A 19,138-nucleotide genomic window follows, 5' to 3' on the forward strand; every position below is an offset into this window, starting at 1 on the left:
CTGGCTGTTAATGGAAGAAGAAATAATTTCCTCTACTATTTATCTCACAGTTGGAGCAACTGACATTACACATATAACAACATGTATTTGATTTTTACAGAAAAGCATCGTCTACACAGGAATCAAGTGTCTGCATGTCAACATTATAACAAATCTGTGAGGGCATAAAGATGAACAGAACATTGTTTTAACTTCAACCAGTTTACAGTGTACTGGGAGAAGCTGACTTAATGTAATAAATGAGGAAGAACAAAATAAGTTTTAAATAGTAATAGACTGAGTTCACATGGAAGAGTAATTAATTTGACTGAAGAGATCTGGGAAAACTCCACGTAAAAAGTGTCATTTTTACTGAGCCTTAAAGGATATGTAAATTCTGAAGGGTAAATAAAATAAGGGGAAAAATATTCCAAGACACAGGCACAGTGTAAAGTGATGGCCTAAATTAAATCTCCAGAACCGTGTATGAGTGTTCCTGAGCGAGCCAGAATGTGTGTGCCGTTCTTTTACGTGGTGGTCACTCCAGTGAGGCCAGAGGAGACCCAGGGGAGTCTCAGGAAAACAAAGTTTATTATACTCACAGGTCCTGGAGACGAGAGGCATGCCACGCTGCACAGGGCCACATGTGGAAGCCTCAGCAGCAAGGGGAAGGCGTAGGCAAAGCAGGGCACGGGAAACAGGTTAAGCCTGGCCAGTCTGAGAAACTCCAGCAGGCTCTGAACTGTGTGAGTGGCCCCTAGTTGCTGGGTACCCGGCCCTGGGATAATTAAGGCAGAGGAATATTATACAGACCAGAGAGGAGATATGTATCGCTCAAGACTGGTGAGGGTACGTATTAAAGGTGTGCTCCCGGCCAAGCCCTTTGCGATCTCTGAAAACTGGCTGCTCCTAGGAGCGGCGGCCTCCCCAGCCAGAAAGGATTTGAGATATCAAAGCATTATAACATATAGAAGATAAAAAACAGAAACAATACAAGGTATTTGTATGTTGAGAGGAGGAAGGGAAAGAAAGGAAAATAGTTGTGTTCAATATTTCTATTTATTATTTATTTGCCATTGTTGTGCTGTCTTCACAGAACATTAAGTTCCTAGAGGGCAGAAATGTCACCTTTTGAAGATTAATCTTTAGTGTGCATAATATAGTATAATTAATAAGTATAACTATTTAATTATTCAACTAGTTGCCAAGTCATCATAATATATTTTAATGACTTTTGAAGAATTAAAAAAACACAAAATGAGTATAGAAATAGTTGTTAGTGTCTGAAGCGGAGATTGAGGCATCTCTGTCCAGGCCACACAATAGAAGGAGAATTAAACTGTGGCTCATTCACATTCATATTCCTTCCTTCATTCAACAGCCATTATTCAGCACTCATCATGTGCTAAGTACTTTGAAGACAACAAGGGATATAAAGATAAATAAAGGACGTTCTTTGTACTCAAGAAGCTCACAGTCAAGGCAAAGCATGCTAAAGAAACTTGTTCAACTGCTCTTATGTGCCACTTCATTCAGGATTTTTCTGATTGCTTCCTCGTGGCACCATTTAATTTGTTTTTCTACCTGGTCTCCCCTCACTCCCTCACTCACTTTCACTTTCTGTAAACTAAAAAGTTAGAGCTCAAGGTTTAATGAGATTCACGATCAACTCTTTGGGCAAGAATATTTCAAGATGGTGCTGTACATTTGACATCTTATCACATTAGGAAGCCAGAGTGTCTGGTTATCTAACTTTTAATGATGATAATCAATGGGGTTCAGGTGGAGGCAGACTGACGTTTCCACTGTCAAGTTTCTATCAACCTTTCCCATAACATTAATATTACTGATGATCACTGCCTGAATCAATTATTTTAACTAGAGTGTCTTTAAGTTCTATGATTCCCTCCACATGCACCAGCTGGAATTCTTTGGTAGAGAAGAGCTCTCCCTCATTGACCAGGGCTGTGTGATTACTCTGAGATACAGTCCCTTTAGGGCAGGGAGGATAAAAGCTTAATTCATTCCCATTAATTACCAAGCTTCAGAGGAAGGGGTTGGTGCCTTAGCACCTTCAAAGGATGACTAATAATTATTCTGCTTGGTTTTATATGTTTGGTTTGCTTGCTCTCTTTCTCATTACCATGAACTCACAGATTTTTATACATTCAATGTGTTTTAATCCATTACGGTCATTCCTATTGATGTAAGAATTTGATGCTCTGGTCAGTGTCCTTGAAGCTGATTACTGTGCCCTTTCACATGACCCTATTGGTTTTACTATTCCAGACCTGGAATCAGAAATTTCTTTAAAGAGCCCTGACATCTTTTGGAAGGAAGTAATATTTAGAAATAACAATCTGGGTGATATAGATGCTTACTGCCACTTTCATTTTTATGTCCTTTCAGGGCAACAGTTAGAAACTCTATTTTTTGTTTCTATACCTAAGAAACAAAACATGAACTAATTCTGATATTTCCACTTAATCATATATAGTTTTAACTTATTAGATTTGATTTTTTTTCCCCTTACACTAAGGTTTTGGTTCCAACCACGTTTATCTAATTTCGTATTTGTTATACCCACAACAGTAGAAAAATTACAATGCCAACAGTAGAAAAATTAAAATGCCAACATTACTATAAACAATAAAACCAATGAATGAAGTTTATAATTTCTTGCAGTTCTTTTTGTCCTTAAAATATAACCCACTAAGAGTGTTCAGTTCAAGCAGCGGGTTTTGAAGTCACTCTAATTTTTTTCTAAGTAATTATATCATAATATGATATTCAGTTAGATATGTTTATTTCAGCTAGTTTCCAAGTTCTATAATTTTTTAAAATTTTTATTTTTTGCCCATTTTTCTAGTGTTAATCTTGTACTTCTTAATTTTTAGGAGCTCTTCATAAAATAACCTTCCTGTTATTCTGGTGTAAACAATTTTTTTCTCAGTTGTTTTTGTATCTTTCTATTTGCTTGTGTTGTATTTAAACCTTGTAAAATGTTATTTTATTTTTATGTAGTTTAATTAATTGCTTTTGGGTTTTAAGGCATAACTGAAAGATTTCTCTTTTCCTAGATTATAAAGAAATCCATACAGATTTTCTTCTGGTACTTGAATCATCATATTTTTACATTTAAATTTCTAATACATTTGGAATTTATCCTGGTGTATGTTGTAAGGTACAGACTCAATTTTGTATTTTCCCTAATGGCTACCATTTGCCCGAACACCATTTATTTAAAAATTCACTCAAATAGCTGACTTGAGATTATCATCTTTATCATATCCTAGATTTCATATACAACTGGATTTAATCCTAGACTTAGAATCTTAAATCTGTCCCCATTGGTCTATTGGGCTGTTAGGTATCAATACCATCAATACCATACTGTTTGAAATGTTTAGACTTCAATGTTTTAAAATCAGGGAGAGTTTGCTCCAACCCGCCTCATCTCCCCCATCTCCAACCCCTACTAATATCGCTCTTCTTTGCCAGGATTTTCCCAGCTATTCTTTCTTGCATATTTCTTCCCATGAACCTTACAATCAACTTGTCTGGATCAGAGAGTAAGCGAGAAGTGGGGAGGGAGGTTGAAAAGAAACCAGTGGTATTTATTTAGTGATCACCTTAAATGTAGAGATTTTTTTTTTAAAGAGTTTTATGTTGAACCTTCTTATCCAACAATAGGGTGTATGTTTCCATTTGTTCAAGTCTATTTTTATGCCTTTCAGGAGTTTTTAAACATTTTCTTTATATAGGTTTTATCCATTTCTTGTGAATTTTATTGCAAACAATTTTATATTCATTTGTTGCTATTGTAAATTGGGGTCTTGTAGTAAGTCTTCTGTTTGTATATATGCAGGCTATTGACTTCTCAGGCTATTTTTTAATCCATCTAAAGGCAAACAGTTTCCTTTAACTTACTAAAGGCAAATAAAGATTTTTTATTTGTAATATAATTTCGTTTGGTGGAAGGAACAGCACCCACAGCACCTAGTGTTCCTAAACAAGAATATTCCCACTGCAGAACTGAAGTGTGTATGTATCACAAGGAAGGGCAAACACTCACCTTTGTGTATTCGTCTTTGGCCTTGAGAAGCATTCGTAAAATATCTACTTCTTTGCCCTCTCCTGAATTGAGGATCATCGGGGAAATTCCTGCCCCAGTTCCCTGATGGGCTTTCAACTGTTCATACTGAGTTAGACTAGAAAAACAGAGGGGAAAGTCCAAACAAGAAAAACCAATTCAACACAGACAGTGTTTAAAACCATCCCAGTTCTCACCTAGGTGTTTTCAGCCTGTTACAACTATATTAGAAATAAGGCTGCTTAGGAATTTAAAGGAGAACAATGAGAGTTGAGGTCCTGAATTCACTGACTACATAGATGAATCTAGGGTAGGGGTCAGCAAACCTGCAGGCCAAGTCCAGCCCACCACCTGTTTTTGTAAAGAAAGTCACAAACACAACCAAGCTCAACACAGCCACGCTCCTTTGTTTATGTGTTGTTTATGGCTGCTTTCGCATTACAAGGGCAGAATTCTATAGTTGGAACAGAAATCCTATGGACTGCAAAGCCTAAAATACTCACTCTCTGGTCCCTTTGAGAAGAGTTTGCCAACTCCTCACATAGTGCATTCTAAAGGATGCTCTCATTAGTTGCTAAGGAAACCCAATTTAGAGTTCTGAAATACTGAGGAAAGTACCCCTGACTTTACAGACTGCCTTGAAGACAAGGCAAGGTTGATTCTGGCAACGCAAATCCTGTAGCTCTCTGGCCGTTTCAAAACATGGTAAAGATTCCATTCTAACTCGGAGAAGAAGGGCCGTTTAAACCCATTTACAGCAATGAGGAGTTCTTCTGTTGCCTGGAAAACAATACAGAGAGAGACCAGATTGCTCCTATATGCTGCTGGGTGATGCCGAGGAAAATGTACTTTCCCTTTATGTGCTGTGACTTTCAGCTCACATTCTTATTATTGCCATGAAGTTTATGGTAGCAAAGATGTGAGTACTTACTGAGAGACTTAATTCTAACTAGGGAGGGAGTCTGAATCCACACCAATCAGCTGCTTATTGCTAGTAAATAATCAATTTCCTGCCCGAGTTGTTAGGTAATTACTGCAGAATGCTGACAATTTTAACGTGGCCTCTTGGCTGAGCGACAGGGTATTTTTTAATCTCTGTATGAAATCCTACTATTACTATCCACTGCACAATTTACAGTAACACGAATGTTCTAGAACTAGTTGTTACGGTGGTAAATACCAGTCTGAATACACTTAATCACCATCTGCACCTTGAGCTAGTTACCTAAAGTTAGCTATCTCTAGCTAGCCTTTCAGGAATCTATCTCATTTCTTAAAAGGCGCTCCCTGTTTTTCATTTCTGTGAGGTCACTTTCTAGTCATTTCATTGCCCCAGGATTTAAAAGTGGGGACTGATTCTTTTGCACACAGAGCTACAGTGTCATGTGGCAGCAGCCATCCTATGTGCTTGGCTGAGTCCAGTCCCAGGCTGTGACACAGCATGTGCAGGAAACTCATCTCACTCTGAGGCTCTTACCCATCCCCATAAATGGCAGGGAAATAACTGCCTCACAGTGAGCAGCCCTAGGCTCAGAAATTGATCAGTCAACCAATTGTAGAGCAGAGAGCAAGCCTCCTCTTCCAATGCAGTCAGGGAAGCCAAGAGTGGGACAGTCAGACAGCAATTTTAAAGCTGCCCAAAATGCAGAATGGGACCAATCACAAGGTATCACGAGATTAAAAGAAAGAGACCAGTAACAAGGAAGAGAGAGACGGTCGGCTGGTCACGAAGCTAACAGTAACTCAGCAATTTCTAAGGAAACTGAAAATAAAGACTACCTTAACTCAGTGTCTGAGACACGGGAGGAACTTCTGAGCTCCCACAAACACGTATACACAGTTAAAGGAAAGCACTTTGGGGAGGAAGGAGATGAAAGATTTTACAGAATCTGGAGCAGGCATTTAGGATGGCTCTGAATGTTCTTTTTACTGACAGGCATATTGATAACTTTTCAAAGCAAAAAACTGCTAATTTACAAATGAAAATATTAAAGAAAACTGCCATCTGGAACAATTCATATATATTTCACACACAGGAAAAAATGAATCATTCTAGATGATAAATATGACCTAGTAAAAATGTGGCAAGTTGTTTATGTCTATTTTTCATTTATTAATTAATACTAAATGTCTGCCTAACCACTGTGAAAAGGGCTGCTGTGGGAGATATATTCTGTTGAGTATAGTATAGTTACATACACTTAGAAATACAAACAAAAGTACCAGGTCCTGAAAAATATTTAGCCATTTAGTACTTACTTTTTCATAAGCTCTGCAATTCTTTGGCATTCTTCCTTATCATAAAACCAAATTCCATAGATGGACACTGCAAAAAACACATCAAACAAATTATGAGCGTCTTCAAAACTACAAAATAGAAAAAAATCTCCTTTCCATCTTAAATACATAATAATGTATGTATTGAATTGATTCATTCAACAATTATTGAATAAATAAAAACAATCATTGGGGTTAAAGCTTAAAAATGCAGTGTCAAGCCAGGCACAGTGGCTCACACATGTAATCCCAGTACTTTGGGATCACCTGAGGTCAGGAGTTCAAGACCAGCCTGGCCAACGTGGTGAAACCCCATCTCTACTAAAATACAAAAAAAAGTAGCCAGGCGTTGTGGCAGGTGCCCATAATCCAGCTACGCGGGATGCAGAGGCAGGAGAATCACTTGAACCTGGGAGGTGGAGGTTGCAGTGAGCCAAGATCGTGCCATTGGATTCCAGCCTGGGAGAAAAGAGCGACATTCTGTCTCCAAAAAAAAAAAAAAAAAAAGCATCGAAATTTAAGTCCACAGAGAAATCTGTGGTGGTTTTGTGCAAATATACGTACCCACACATAGCCAATAAACTGTGTTCTCCTTAAAAATATAGCACCTGAACACAATAGGCATTTGGTAAAATCTTCTTGAGCAAATGAATACAGATTGAAAATGAAATCACAATTTCTAAACTTCCTGGCTTCGAGATATCATTGTTTCCACACTCCATTTGCACATTCACAAACACATTTCGTCTTTATTTTTAAATATTCAGAAACCTGATACTCAGATTATGCCTGGAAGCCTCCCTCCCCTTCTCCGTCTCTCAGGAACATGTTAACTGAAAAACTGGCTTTGTAAGCTGTTAGTTAGGGAGAGGCCACTGGAAAAAATAAAACTTAATAATAAATCTCTGGCTTCAAAATGGTACAGAAAATTTACACCTGCTGAAAGATTAGATATGACTATGATTTCATCACTTAGTAATGAAAGGAACTGTGACATAATATACCTGCTATTGATTCATTTAATAACGTTCAAATAAGTTGTACACTTTAGTACGTGCCTATCTATATCACTTTTATAGTAAAGGCTGAAACAGCTCCAAAAGACGTTTATAACTAACTAGTTGAGGATCTGATGGCATTAATCATCTAAGTAATATATTAACTACATACACATTTTAAAAATCTTCAGTGAAAATAGCAACAATATTATGATAGGGCAATGAAAACCAACAAAACATGTTTTTAAAAGGGAAAAAAGACTTCAAATTCAAACTTTCCAAACACGTAATTATATTAATAGTATTTTGCTGTTAAAACAGCTGTGATATTCTAACTGCATCTTTTTTCTCCTCTTACCTGACCAATGTGTGGGCATGGAATTTCTGCTTCTCGTCAGTGATGATTCAGATATCAGAAGGTACAAGAAAGGTCTGTATAGTGCTATTTTAAGCAGGTGTTTTAAAGAGGAACCTAAGAATCTGAATTACTAACTTGCCAAAAGGTGGCAATAGGGCTTTAAACTTTGTTTTGCAATTATCGGTGTACCAGAAATCTTTTATCTTATCTTACCTACCTGCATGTGAAGTAGGGGGGAAGTAGGGGAAAAGATTCCAGCTTTTCCTTGAAGAGGACCATTTCACTCTCTTAGGTGAAAATACATACACATTTTCCTCCTTGGTACACTGACTTTTTTTTTTTTTTTAAAGAACATCTGAGTTCTGAAGCCCATGTGCTATGAGAGGTTTTACATCAAAACAAAACTCTTTTGTCTCAAGATCACTGAATGTGTATCTTGAAACTTCATATTCAAGGTTGCTTCCAGTCCATCAACAGTAATTCCCTACTCTGATTCCCTACACAGATTCCCACACTAACCTGCCTACCCTCACGTTCTTGAAGTCAAAGCAGACTGGATCACTGACGTTCAATCACTTAATAAATCTGAATATGTTTGTGTGTCTTGGTGACTTTAACCTTAGTCACAAAACTAGAAGCCTGGTGTATTTTTTTGGTTACAGTGTAAGTTTTCTTTCCTTGAAGACTGACTTTTCCAAAACTATCAAAGGAGAAAGGTGGCAGTAAGGGAGAAAAATAGAGCATAACTCAGAAACACGAGGCCCAACGGCAGAGGAAAAGCCAGCCACTGTTGTCTCATGAGTAGGCTCTAGTAATAGGAATATTTTGGGCATCTTGTGTTTGATGTTATACATTTGTGGCATTTGACATAAGGAATTAGGCTTTCGTAAGGGTGGGATGCCAAGAAAACTGTTGATACAAATAGAAAAACAGTCTGACATTGTCATTACCACGAGATAACTGAAATGCAGACTTAGGGAGGGAAAATGCCATGGAACATCTTTCAGATGTCAAAGCAAAATGAAGGAAAGACTGAGTTTGCAGTAATTATTGAAGACACTGTGAAGACTTCTTTAGGACCCAATCATTTATCTCCAAAGCAACATGGCTTTAAAAATTAAAATGAGATCATTTTGAGATAACTCTTTTGATCCCAGTTTAGTCTGGGCAGAAAATTTAAATAGCCAAGGAGGAAAAAGAAACATTAACCAAGAGTTCTGGCTACCAAAAAGTGGCACCAAGATAAAATGCAGAACTGGGCCTAACTTTCTTCTCCCTAAAATAGTTTTGCAACTTGAGCTGCATTCCCCTGGGAAAGAGGCTGTGAATTCCATTAAAGTTCGCATTCCAACTGAAGTTTCCTGCCTCTTAGCCCTAAGGTCTACCAACCCCTGGACAAACCTATCACTCTTCCACACAAGAGGGTCTATCAAAGCAGTCTGTGGAGATATATAAAAGCCAGAGATCATCATGCCTTAGGGAGGTGATGAGCTGACAGGCTGACAGAAACCATGAAGTTCACATTTCAATCCAAGTTTTCCCGTAAAGCCACTGGGTGAGAGGCCCATCCCTACATAGGCAGGGAGCAGAGCAGGGAAGACAGAAAATACAAGGTTGAAAAGAATCAAGCAAGAAGGTGTTTTGTTTTGTATTGTTTAGAATTCTAAAATTTAAAAGTAATTTTACTGTAACCTAAACTTGCAGCGATATGATATGGCCATGTAAACTTTTGTGGCACTGAAATGTTACTGCAGGAATGGCTTCTGGGTTTTAAAAAATTACAAGAGATCATGAGCAGGATAATTATTTAGCTTTAAAAATCAACCAATTAATATACAACTGGAAATTCACAATGCTTCGAGCCTTTGTTCAGCCTGGTATGCCTGCATACCAGCCGCTTCCCAGCCACCTGTCTGCCGACACGGAGGTCAAGTTTAAAGGTACTTTGGTGCATGAAGCTCAACTCAACTATTTCTACATCTCTCCTGGAGGTAAGAAACCCTAAAGCGAAATAAAGAGTGGGAAGAACATGTGGAAATTTACTCTAAATATTCTAATGATACTTAGAATGTGACTGCCTCACTCTAAGAACTCCTCTCTCCATATTTAATCAGGATTTACCACACACCGTTGTGAAATTTTGCCTGTAACTGCACCATCCTGGTTTATGCCGTTCTTTGGAAATTCTCAATTGAAAAAAAGTGATGTTTGAGGCAACAGGCAATGCAATACTGCCTTTACATAATAAAACACCAATCTTTTACTTTCCTTTTAACTCTGTCAGAAAGATCAAGGAGATCAAAATTTCCGTATTAGACTTCATGTCTGGATTTTGTAGGTCCACAAAGACAAGGCAGAGAGCAAGCTGATTATATTCAATAGTGGTGTTTTCTTTTTTAAATTTCTTCAGTGGAAAAATAAAAAGCTGGTCAAATTTTAAGAGGCTAGTTAAGAGGCCATTAAAGGTGGTATCAATGTCACTCAAATGCACATTTTCATTTGTAACCCTTTGATTCTTATTAGCATGGTGCATTAGTTCATTTTACATGTTCTTTGGGGATTTGCCTCATCTTGTTTATGTTCCTAATAAATACTTCTGTTCGATCTGTTCTTTTAAGATATTTATAATTTGTTTTATATTTTACCCAGATACCATACAACTCCAAATCATGAATGATAGCTTATAATTGTCTAATGAGGACATGTGATAATGTTTGTGTAAATTTTTAAAAGAAGATATATATCCATTCAATTAGGAAGTGGATGATAAACACATAATTACACGGGTAAAATTTAAATAGGCAGGACATCTGATTTGGTAATGCTCTTTCTAATATAATTTCACTAATTCCTCTCAAAAGGATAGGGAAATATGTTTTTCTTAGTATCCAGCAAGGAAAGCATTTAAGTTCCTTCTTTTTACTTGGAAAGCCATGGAAACAAGGGAGTGTTAAATTACACAAACCTCTTCTGGGCATCTAAGGATAAACCAAAAATTTAAAAATTCCTTCAAACTCCATTCCTTTCATGAAGTCTTTCTCAAAAGAGTAGAATAGTATTTTCAATGTAAGGATGGAGAACATCTAATCATATATTTGTGTAAACACTTGTTTCTGAGATTTCATTCAAATATAGTATTTCTTGATTTACTGTACCATTTATCTAGATCAAGCTTTAATAAATTTGGCCATCCTGATGATGACTACTTACTAGCATATGGTAGTACACATGCACACACAGTTACTAGGCATTTGAAAGACCTCAAGATATTATAAAAAAAAAAAACAGAAAAATAGAACCATGAAATTTTAGAGCCAGAAGTCAGGTAAGAAGCATGTAGTTCAATAACCTATTTCCCTAATGAGGAATCTGTGGTCTAACAAGGCTAAACAAGCTAGCCAAAGTCATTTTTCTTGGTTTAATCTGTTTCCCCTAAAATATGTCCTTCTCCTAGCCTTTCAAATGAAATAGATGAAGCATTCAAATTTGTTTTTACATATTGGATTGAGTTCTAGGCTTGGTTATAAAAGACTGGAATTAGTCTTTTTAAACCAAAGTTCATGTGGACTCTCTAAAGGAAAAAAAGAAGGATGGAATGAAGGGGAGGGGGGGAGATCAGTGAGGAAGGGAGGGACGGAGGGGGAGAAAAAGAGAGAAAAGAAAGAGGAAGGGAATTAAGCTTTCTGGTAGTGGCAATGTTTTCACAGCAGTAAACACTCGAGCAGCAGTGACGCTGCCTGCGTGCTGGCATCCATAGATGGGAAACACAGGCCGTGTTTGGCCGGCTCTATGCGGATTCTGTACTTCTTCCCCATTTGGAATGTTTGCACTCAAAATGCTTTCCTCCAGCATGTTTTCTAATGCCTTTAAAGTAATGTTCTTCCATTCACCTTCCGCCTTAGCTTTACTGACCAAACACGGACACAATCTTGTAAAATAAAATCTTCACTGGCCACTGAGAGTCTACATAGCACTGTTATCTTTGGCCCTTGGTCTGCTTCTCTTCATATGACATGGTTTTACTGCACCTCACAAATCAGTGATCCCATGACCTGGGAAGAATGAAAGGTTCAAAGCAGATGAGAAGCAGTTTCTATTTTACGGGTGACTAATACTCATGAACATTTTGGGGGAAACAGTAGTAACAACCTTCCCCTTTCTAAATAAATTAACGTTATTAGAAAGTTAATGCCATTAAAAACAAACAAAACTCTCTTAATTAAAGCTTTATACTAATTTGGATTAAATTAGTATGTACTCTCCAACTATAAATGAGAATTTATTACTTTCCCAGTAAAAGATGGATTTAATCTTTTAGAAAGTTTTAATTCATAATGGATTCATGTTATATCATTCAATCCTCCTAATCTTCACAGAGGTCATTATCTTCCTAAACTGGGAAACTTGAGGTCATCTACTACCCTCAGGTTTACCAGAGGTCATATGGGATCTTTTTCATCATATAATAATTTCCTAGTTTTATTTGTTCCTTTAATCTAAGAGATATAACAGAGTAAATAAACTTTTAAAAGTTAGGAAGCTGAAAAGTCCACAGTTTGTAACAAATATAAATAGAAACAACTTATTCTGCTTTATTGGCCACTTAAATTTATATTTTCATTTGTTCATAATCTTGCTGATAAATTTCAAAATCTCCTTGGCCACAAATATCATGCAGGGAGTCCCTAATACATCTTTTCCTTCTCTCTACTCATCCTTGAAGACTCAGGCTTTCTCACTCCTCTAGGGATAAACAGTCCCAACTTTTTCTTTGCTCCTGTAGTTTTTTTTGTACATCCTTGTACTAAAAAAGGTAATAAATTAAGCATTTATAAATCTGTTCCCTCCACTAGACTATAACCTACTGGAGGGGAGGACTTTGTTAATACACCCAGTACAGCAACCAGCATGTGCAGACATTCAACAAATACGTGCCAAGTTGAACTGAAGTCTAAGACTTCAAGCTCTTCTACCATCAATAATCCTTATAATTGTTGATACGATAATTACCACTTCCTGGAACAATTAAACATGTGGATTAGACATGCTAGAATTCTCTATCAATTGATTACACCTTCTGCTAGAGACTTCAGCATGGACAGTCTCCTCACATCACCCCTTTTGTTCTCCTTCAACCTTCACTGAGAGTTTATTTTGCTTCAAATGCTTTATCTTCTTATGCTTAAGTAATGTTGATGGGATTCTGTCATTAGGCTATGAGCTCCCAAAGACTATATATTTCGATTGATTCAGCACTATGTAGGCACTAATGTACTCATTTAATGTGTATTTATTATTACAACCCTACCATATACCATTTTTCCTGATTGACTACTTGTTAGGCACTAGCAACTAAGAGCTCAAAGAATGCAACAATTCTGCAAAAGCACATGCATTTCTCTTCATTATGGAAAAACAAAGGACAAATAATAATAGTACTTTGGTCTACCAGAAAATCTAAGATATTCATATTCCAGTCGTGTTTGATAATGGTAATCTCAAGCTTACACATATAAGTACCTAAATGATCTGAAAAATGTAAGATTTATATGCATGTCAATTATTCCAGCAACACATTGACAATCTATTACCGTACGTGAATCTCAATGTATAGAAATGAATCCAGTCTCCTATAATTGCAGTTTTTGAGAAAGTTATATTTAAACATATCTATTTATGCTTAAGCTTATTTTTAAAACAGAGTATTTCTACAGGTCAAAAATTTGTTCCAATGAAGAACAGACTTCTTCACATTTGAATCAGATGATTTAATCGAGTGTTTAACAATGATAGGAATAGCTCTGCTGAAAATAGCCTAACTATAAAACACATGATCACAGAAATATTTCTACAATTTGACATAGCAGTAGTCTAGCCAAAGAAACCTAGTGCTACTTCCTGATTAAAGAAAAGTCAGAGTTTCTGTACTTTTTCATTTTTACCTTAATCTGTGAATAGAGACATAGGAGATACTACTTTCCAAAAGACTCTTTCCAAAAACCCTCTATGTTGAAACAGTTTCATTGTGTTTTGGTTCTACTATGAAATAAGAGCTCTAAAGCTATATATAAGGTGATTCTAATACAAATTCTTGTCCAAAATTGTTTCCCTTCTTCAAAACCCATAATTTTTCCTTCTGTGGGTTAAGCAGTAAATTTACTATGATTCCAGAACTTGATTATTTGAAACTACTTGCTAAATGATTTTTGGACAAAAATTAGTAATATAAAACACAGAATCTAAAAGAATATACATTATATAGCCATAATGACCACTTACTATAGATAAAGGGTAGGGAAACTAAAAGATGCTTTCCTTATTAAGCATTTAAGAAAATGTTTCGGAACCCAGCTTTTCTCTGCCAAGATTTAGGCTTCCACCATGCTAAACTGGGCTCTCTTAAACACAAAATATAAAATACACTGCATGTCCAAGCCACAGATGCAGTGTATGAATCTGAATAGCATTACTATGTTTTCTTGGTCAAGCCGAGAACCTTCATAGTCTCTATCGTTCAGGATAAAACAAGTGACTTTGCTTTAATTTTACTCTCACGTAGCAGCTGTAAATCACCATATCTGACTTTGCCACATGGGTTTTTCCTCACCTCAGCATGTCAGATTGTTAAGTTACATAAGAGATGTATATATTCACATGAAGGCTCTCTCCGTGAGTCCCCTAGCAGCTATGACGGAAAAGTAGAAACTGTGTTAATTGGGTGGTCAGGGTGAAGAGAAGGGTTGTTTACCCACATTGTGTATCTGCTTATGTGTGTGTTTCAAGGAACTATCTGGTGTCACAACTCAACACACAGAAAAACAGAAATACAAAATCCAGAGATACCACAAGGCTCAAGAGTGAAATTCTGCTTTACTTGAGATTTTTCAGAGCCTTCTTTAACTGGCAGAACACCAGTTCTTTAGACGAATAGTCTTCTTTAGAGTTTAGATCCCTTCCTTTCAGCCTAAGTGGAGTACTGACAGAGAACAAAAAAGTCATTCTGGATTAAAGGTCAGAGTGACAAGTTTCATCACTCAAGTCACAGTAGATGTATAACCCTTCATCATATATTAACACATTAGCTCTCTAAGCAATGGTGCATAATAAATAGATCAATTTTTCAGTCAGAATGGCAAAGGAGACTTAGAGACACAAAGTAAGATTCAGTGACCACATTATAATTTTTAAATTTTGGGGGCTCTTCTTCCTCTCTCATTAAGTGCAGGCTTAAAAGGAGTCCTTGAAAGTTTCTAATGCAACCAACTACTCCTCTCACGTACAGTAAGAGAGCCTCAAGACTGTATCGGTTATAGCAATTCTGACTAAGTGTGAAATGTCAGACTCCTCAGCTCCCATTCCATACTGCTCATGAGTTGAATGAGTCTACTTTGAGGATTTTGTCTTGCTGGGCAGATCCCGAAGAGAAATGTATTCTGTTATTCCTACAAATACTAAGTTTTTGCCTAGTAAGAATGTCAAGTATTTTTAGCCATATAGTTACTTTAAATATTAGTTTCTTGACCCTAGAGAGCTTTAGGGGTTCAATAAAATTCCTAAAACTCTATGCAAAATGTCATGTATATATGCAAACAGACATTTTGGGAAGTGAAAAACTGCAAAGCGTAGACCCTCTAGAACAATGTCTGGCACACAGTAGTCAAGCAAATATGTCTGAGGAAAGGGGGAGAGGGAGGGAGGGGGGAGGAAGGAAAGTAGGAAGTAAAGAAGGAAGAAATGAAGGAAAAAAGGGAAGAAGAAAAGTATTCAGATTCTCATAGGGATTTGTGACTCACAGAAGATTACGAACTACTATTTGCGACTATCAATATGCCAATAAATATCCTAGAATGGAAAACAACCTTCAATTATCTATGGGCAGATAATGTGTCTTTCATTTACTTAGTAATGAATTTACACAGAGTTCACTTTTAACTTTCCAAATAGCTTTTGTAATCATTGCCTAGACTGACTGCAAGGTAAAGAAAAGACATAACAAAGTCTCCAAGTCTTAGAATTTGTTAAGTTGGAAGAGCTTCTATTCCTCTGTGTAGCCTGAAGCCTAGGAGAAAGCTTAAAAAGCACAGATCGGTTAGCATGCTCAGCCATGGAGAGGGTGAATCACAAAGTTCAGCTGTGGCTACTGGTTTGTTGAAGAGGTGTCATTCTCAGTCTCTACAATGAAGTGGGAAACAGAAAGACATTTTGGAAAGCTGGGCAACTTTGTGGCTTCTGCCTGATCACTCTAAGCAGCATACCTTCAAAGCTTTGTCTTATGCATTCTGATGTTCCAGATGCTAGACAAAATCATCATATATACACACACACACACACACACACACACACACAACAATTCTAGAATATAAGTGATTCAGGAATTTTGTTAAGTACACTGTACATGTCTATTTCTTATCTAAATCTGTTTATTTCCTGTGTTTATTTGGCACCACAGAATACAAATAAAATATAAGATATGGTCTCTGCCCATAAGGGGCCTGTAATTTATTATCCATGCCACTGCCTTCTCAATAGCCTAGATAATTAGCAACCAGTTAATTAATGGTAACATAGTGGCAGAGAAAACGTTTTACAAAATGCATTCTTAGTGAGCAATATTGTTTCCAAATTATGACTCATCATTGTTCTGTAAATTTGACTTTCTTACTGCTATTATTTACTATGAGTATATACAGGTACACTTTAACTTTGGTGCTTTGGAAGAGAATCAAGTTTATACTTCATAATATGTTCTATAATAGCCACCAAGAAAATACCTACTACTATATTTTAAAACTGTATTGTTTTTATACATTTCATTCCAGAGAAAGCACTGCAGAGTAGATGCTAAAGCTTCTCTTTGCTAGGAAATGACATTTTAAAAAATTGACTCTCAAGAGAGAAGTGGAAGGTTAATTCCTTCCACTCAGGAAAAATATTAAGTTGTACAAGTTTCCATATTTTTGGCAAAAAGAAACCTCGCTTCTCTGACTACGGGGAGAAAGCAGATGTCACAACCCAGAGAAAGGGGGCAGGGCCTTCTGACTGATCTGGAAACTAGAAATGCAGACTCAACTATTTCTATTACCTCACATTACTTGGCGCTTTCAGCTGATGTCAAGCTTTTGGTATCATGTTGGTTTAAAGTACTGAAGATGTGTTTTAGAACAAGGACTGCTTTATTTCCAGGTTGAAAAAGCCAAGACACAAAGTGATAAGAGTTAATGTAATATTCTAATCAACACAGCAGAGATCAGAGTTAGCAGAAACAGCGGCTAATAATGTCAGGAAAATAAAGAAGGGTAAAAAATTATCCTTAAATATTCACTTATTTAAATACTTCTTTTATAAGGTTCAATTATTTCTACTTTCTTACACTGAGGAATCATTTATGTAAAAGAAAATGCACAGATCTGAAAGTGTTCTGCTCAGTGAGTTGGCAATAAAATACTCTTATGTAACCAACACTGAAAACAAGATATAAAATATTTTTATCACTCTTTTCCAGTCAACCAGCACACCCCACTTCCACCACCAGCCCCAGCAGAGACAACCAATTTTTTACTTCTATCATCCTAGATTAGTTTTGCCTGTTCTTAAACTTCATATCAATGGGGTCGTACAGTATATCCTCTTTCGTAGATGGCTTGCTTTGCTCAACGTGTTTCTGAAATTAATTCATGTTGTTGAATATATCAGTAGTTCATTTCTTTTTATTGCTGAGCAGTGTTCTATTATTATATACCAAAATTTATCTATGTAACTATTAATGGGTATGCGGGTTATTACCGGATTTTTTTTTGCTACTATGAATGAAAGTGCTTTGAGCATTTGTGTAGAAGTCTTTGTGTGGACATGTGCTTCGGAGTCTCGCGCTGTCACCCAGGCTGGAGTGCAATGGCGCGATCTTGGCTCCCTGCCGCAACCTCCGCCTCCCATGTTCAGGAAATTCTCCTGCCTCAGGCCCCCAGGCTGCTGGGACTACAGGCGCCCGCCACCATGCCTGGCTAGTTTTGTTTTTTTTTTTTAGTAGAGATGGGGTTTCGCCAAGTTGGCCAGGCTGGTCTCAAACTCCTGACTTCAGGTGATCTGCCTGCTTCGGCCTCTCAAAGTGCTGGGGTTACAGGCGTGAGTCCCAGCGCCCGGCCTCTTCTTGTTTTTGTTTTTGAGACGGAGTCTGGTTTCATCGCCCAGGCCGGAGTGCAGCGGCGCCATCTTGGCTCACTGCAACCTCCCCCTTCAGGGCTCAAGCGATCCTGCCTCGGCCTCTGCTGTAGCTGGGATTACAGGTGCCCGCCACCACGCCCAGCTAATTTTTGTATTTTTAGTGGGTGGGGGGGTTCACCATGTTGGCCAGGCTTGTCTCGAACTCCTGACCTCAAGGGATCCGCCCGCCTCAGCCTCCCAAAGTGTTGGGATTACAGGCGTGAGCCACCATGCCCGGCCCATTTCTCTAAAGTAAATAACTATGAATGGAACTTGTTGGATCATACGCTAGTTATATGTTTAAGTTTATAAGAAAATGCCAAATAGTTCTCCAAAGTAGTTGTAGCATATTACTCTCTCAGAAGCAATGTATCAACGTTTCCATTGTTCCACATCCTCATTAACACCTGTCTTTTTAATTGTAGCCATTCTAAGGAGTATGTGATATTCTTATTTGGGCTTTAATCTGCATAGGTTTCCAATGCCCAATAAGCATATGAAGAAACGCTCAATACAATCTGTTGTTATGGTAAAATGCAAATTAAAACCACAATGAGATATCACTTCAGAACTCCCAGAAAATTTAAAAAAACAAACAATATCAAGTTTTGACAAGGATGTGGAGCAAATGGGAAGTCTTAGACATTACTGGAGAGAGCATAAATAGGCACACAACTGTTCAGCAGTATCTCTAAAGCTAAACAAACCCCTACACTATGTCTCCACCAATTTCACTCCTACGTATAAACCCAAGACAGATAAGCATACCTATTCACCTAAAAAACATGAACGGAAGTGTTCATGGTAACTTTATTCAGAATAGCTCAAATCTGGAAATAACTCAAATATCTATCGATAGGAGAATAAACAGACTGCACTATAATGATGCAGTGGAATACTACACAGAATAAAAAGCAAGAAACTACTGCTACACGCATTAACTTCAAAATACCTGATGAAAAATGGTAAGAATCTTTTCATATGACTATTGGTATTTGTATATCTTCTTTTTTAAAGCATCTTTTCAAATATTTTGCTAATTTTTTAGTTGGCTTGTCTTTCTGTTGTTAACTTCTAAGTGTTATTTACATATTCTCAATATAGTACTGTGTCAGATATATGTACATGTTCTCAGTATGTTTTCCCAGTCTGTGGTTCTCTTTTCATTTTCCTAAAGGTATCTTAAGAACAGAAGTTTTTAATTTGATGAAACTTTTACTTTTGATGAGGTAA

General features: G+C 37.1%; 2 protein-coding genes across 37 annotated transcripts in view; one reads left to right on the forward strand and one right to left on the reverse strand.

Annotated features, from left to right (window-relative positions):
* DCP1B (decapping mRNA 1B) overlaps window positions 1-19,138 on the reverse strand; it is a 58,592-nt gene that overhangs the window by 14,745 nt on the left and 24,709 nt on the right. For all 8 annotated transcript variants that reach the window (XR_002515951.2, XR_002515952.2, XM_021923236.2 and 5 more), the window contains 2 exons: window positions 6,332-6,398; window positions 4,055-4,190 (listed from right to left, as the gene is read on the reverse strand). Coding sequence is in view for 6 of the 8 variants with exons in the window: in XM_021923236.2 (XP_021778928.2) it covers window positions 4,055-4,190; window positions 6,332-6,398 (203 nt within the window). In the remaining 2 variants the exon portion in view is untranslated. The remainder of the gene's footprint in view (window positions 1-4,054; window positions 4,191-6,331; window positions 6,399-19,138) is intronic.
* The window catches only part of CACNA1C (calcium voltage-gated channel subunit alpha1 C), a 729,498-nt gene continuing 719,479 nt past the window's right edge, over window positions 9,120-19,138 (forward strand). For 22 of the 29 annotated variants that reach the window (XM_009217708.4, XM_009217709.4, XM_017946458.3 and 19 more), the window contains exon 1: window positions 9,121-9,696. In XM_009217708.4, the coding sequence (XP_009215972.2) occupies window positions 9,558-9,696 (139 nt within the window). In that variant the 5' untranslated portion in view covers window positions 9,121-9,557. Of the gene's footprint in view, window positions 9,697-19,138 lie in introns of all 29 variants that reach the window. The other 7 variants (XM_009217701.4, XM_017946457.3, XM_017946456.3 and 4 more) reach the window with 1 other exon arrangement.

Source organism: Papio anubis, chromosome 9 (genome assembly GCF_008728515.1).
Source record: "Papio anubis isolate 15944 chromosome 9, Panubis1.0, whole genome shotgun sequence".
Lineage (NCBI taxonomy): Eukaryota > Metazoa > Chordata > Mammalia > Primates > Cercopithecidae > Papio > Papio anubis.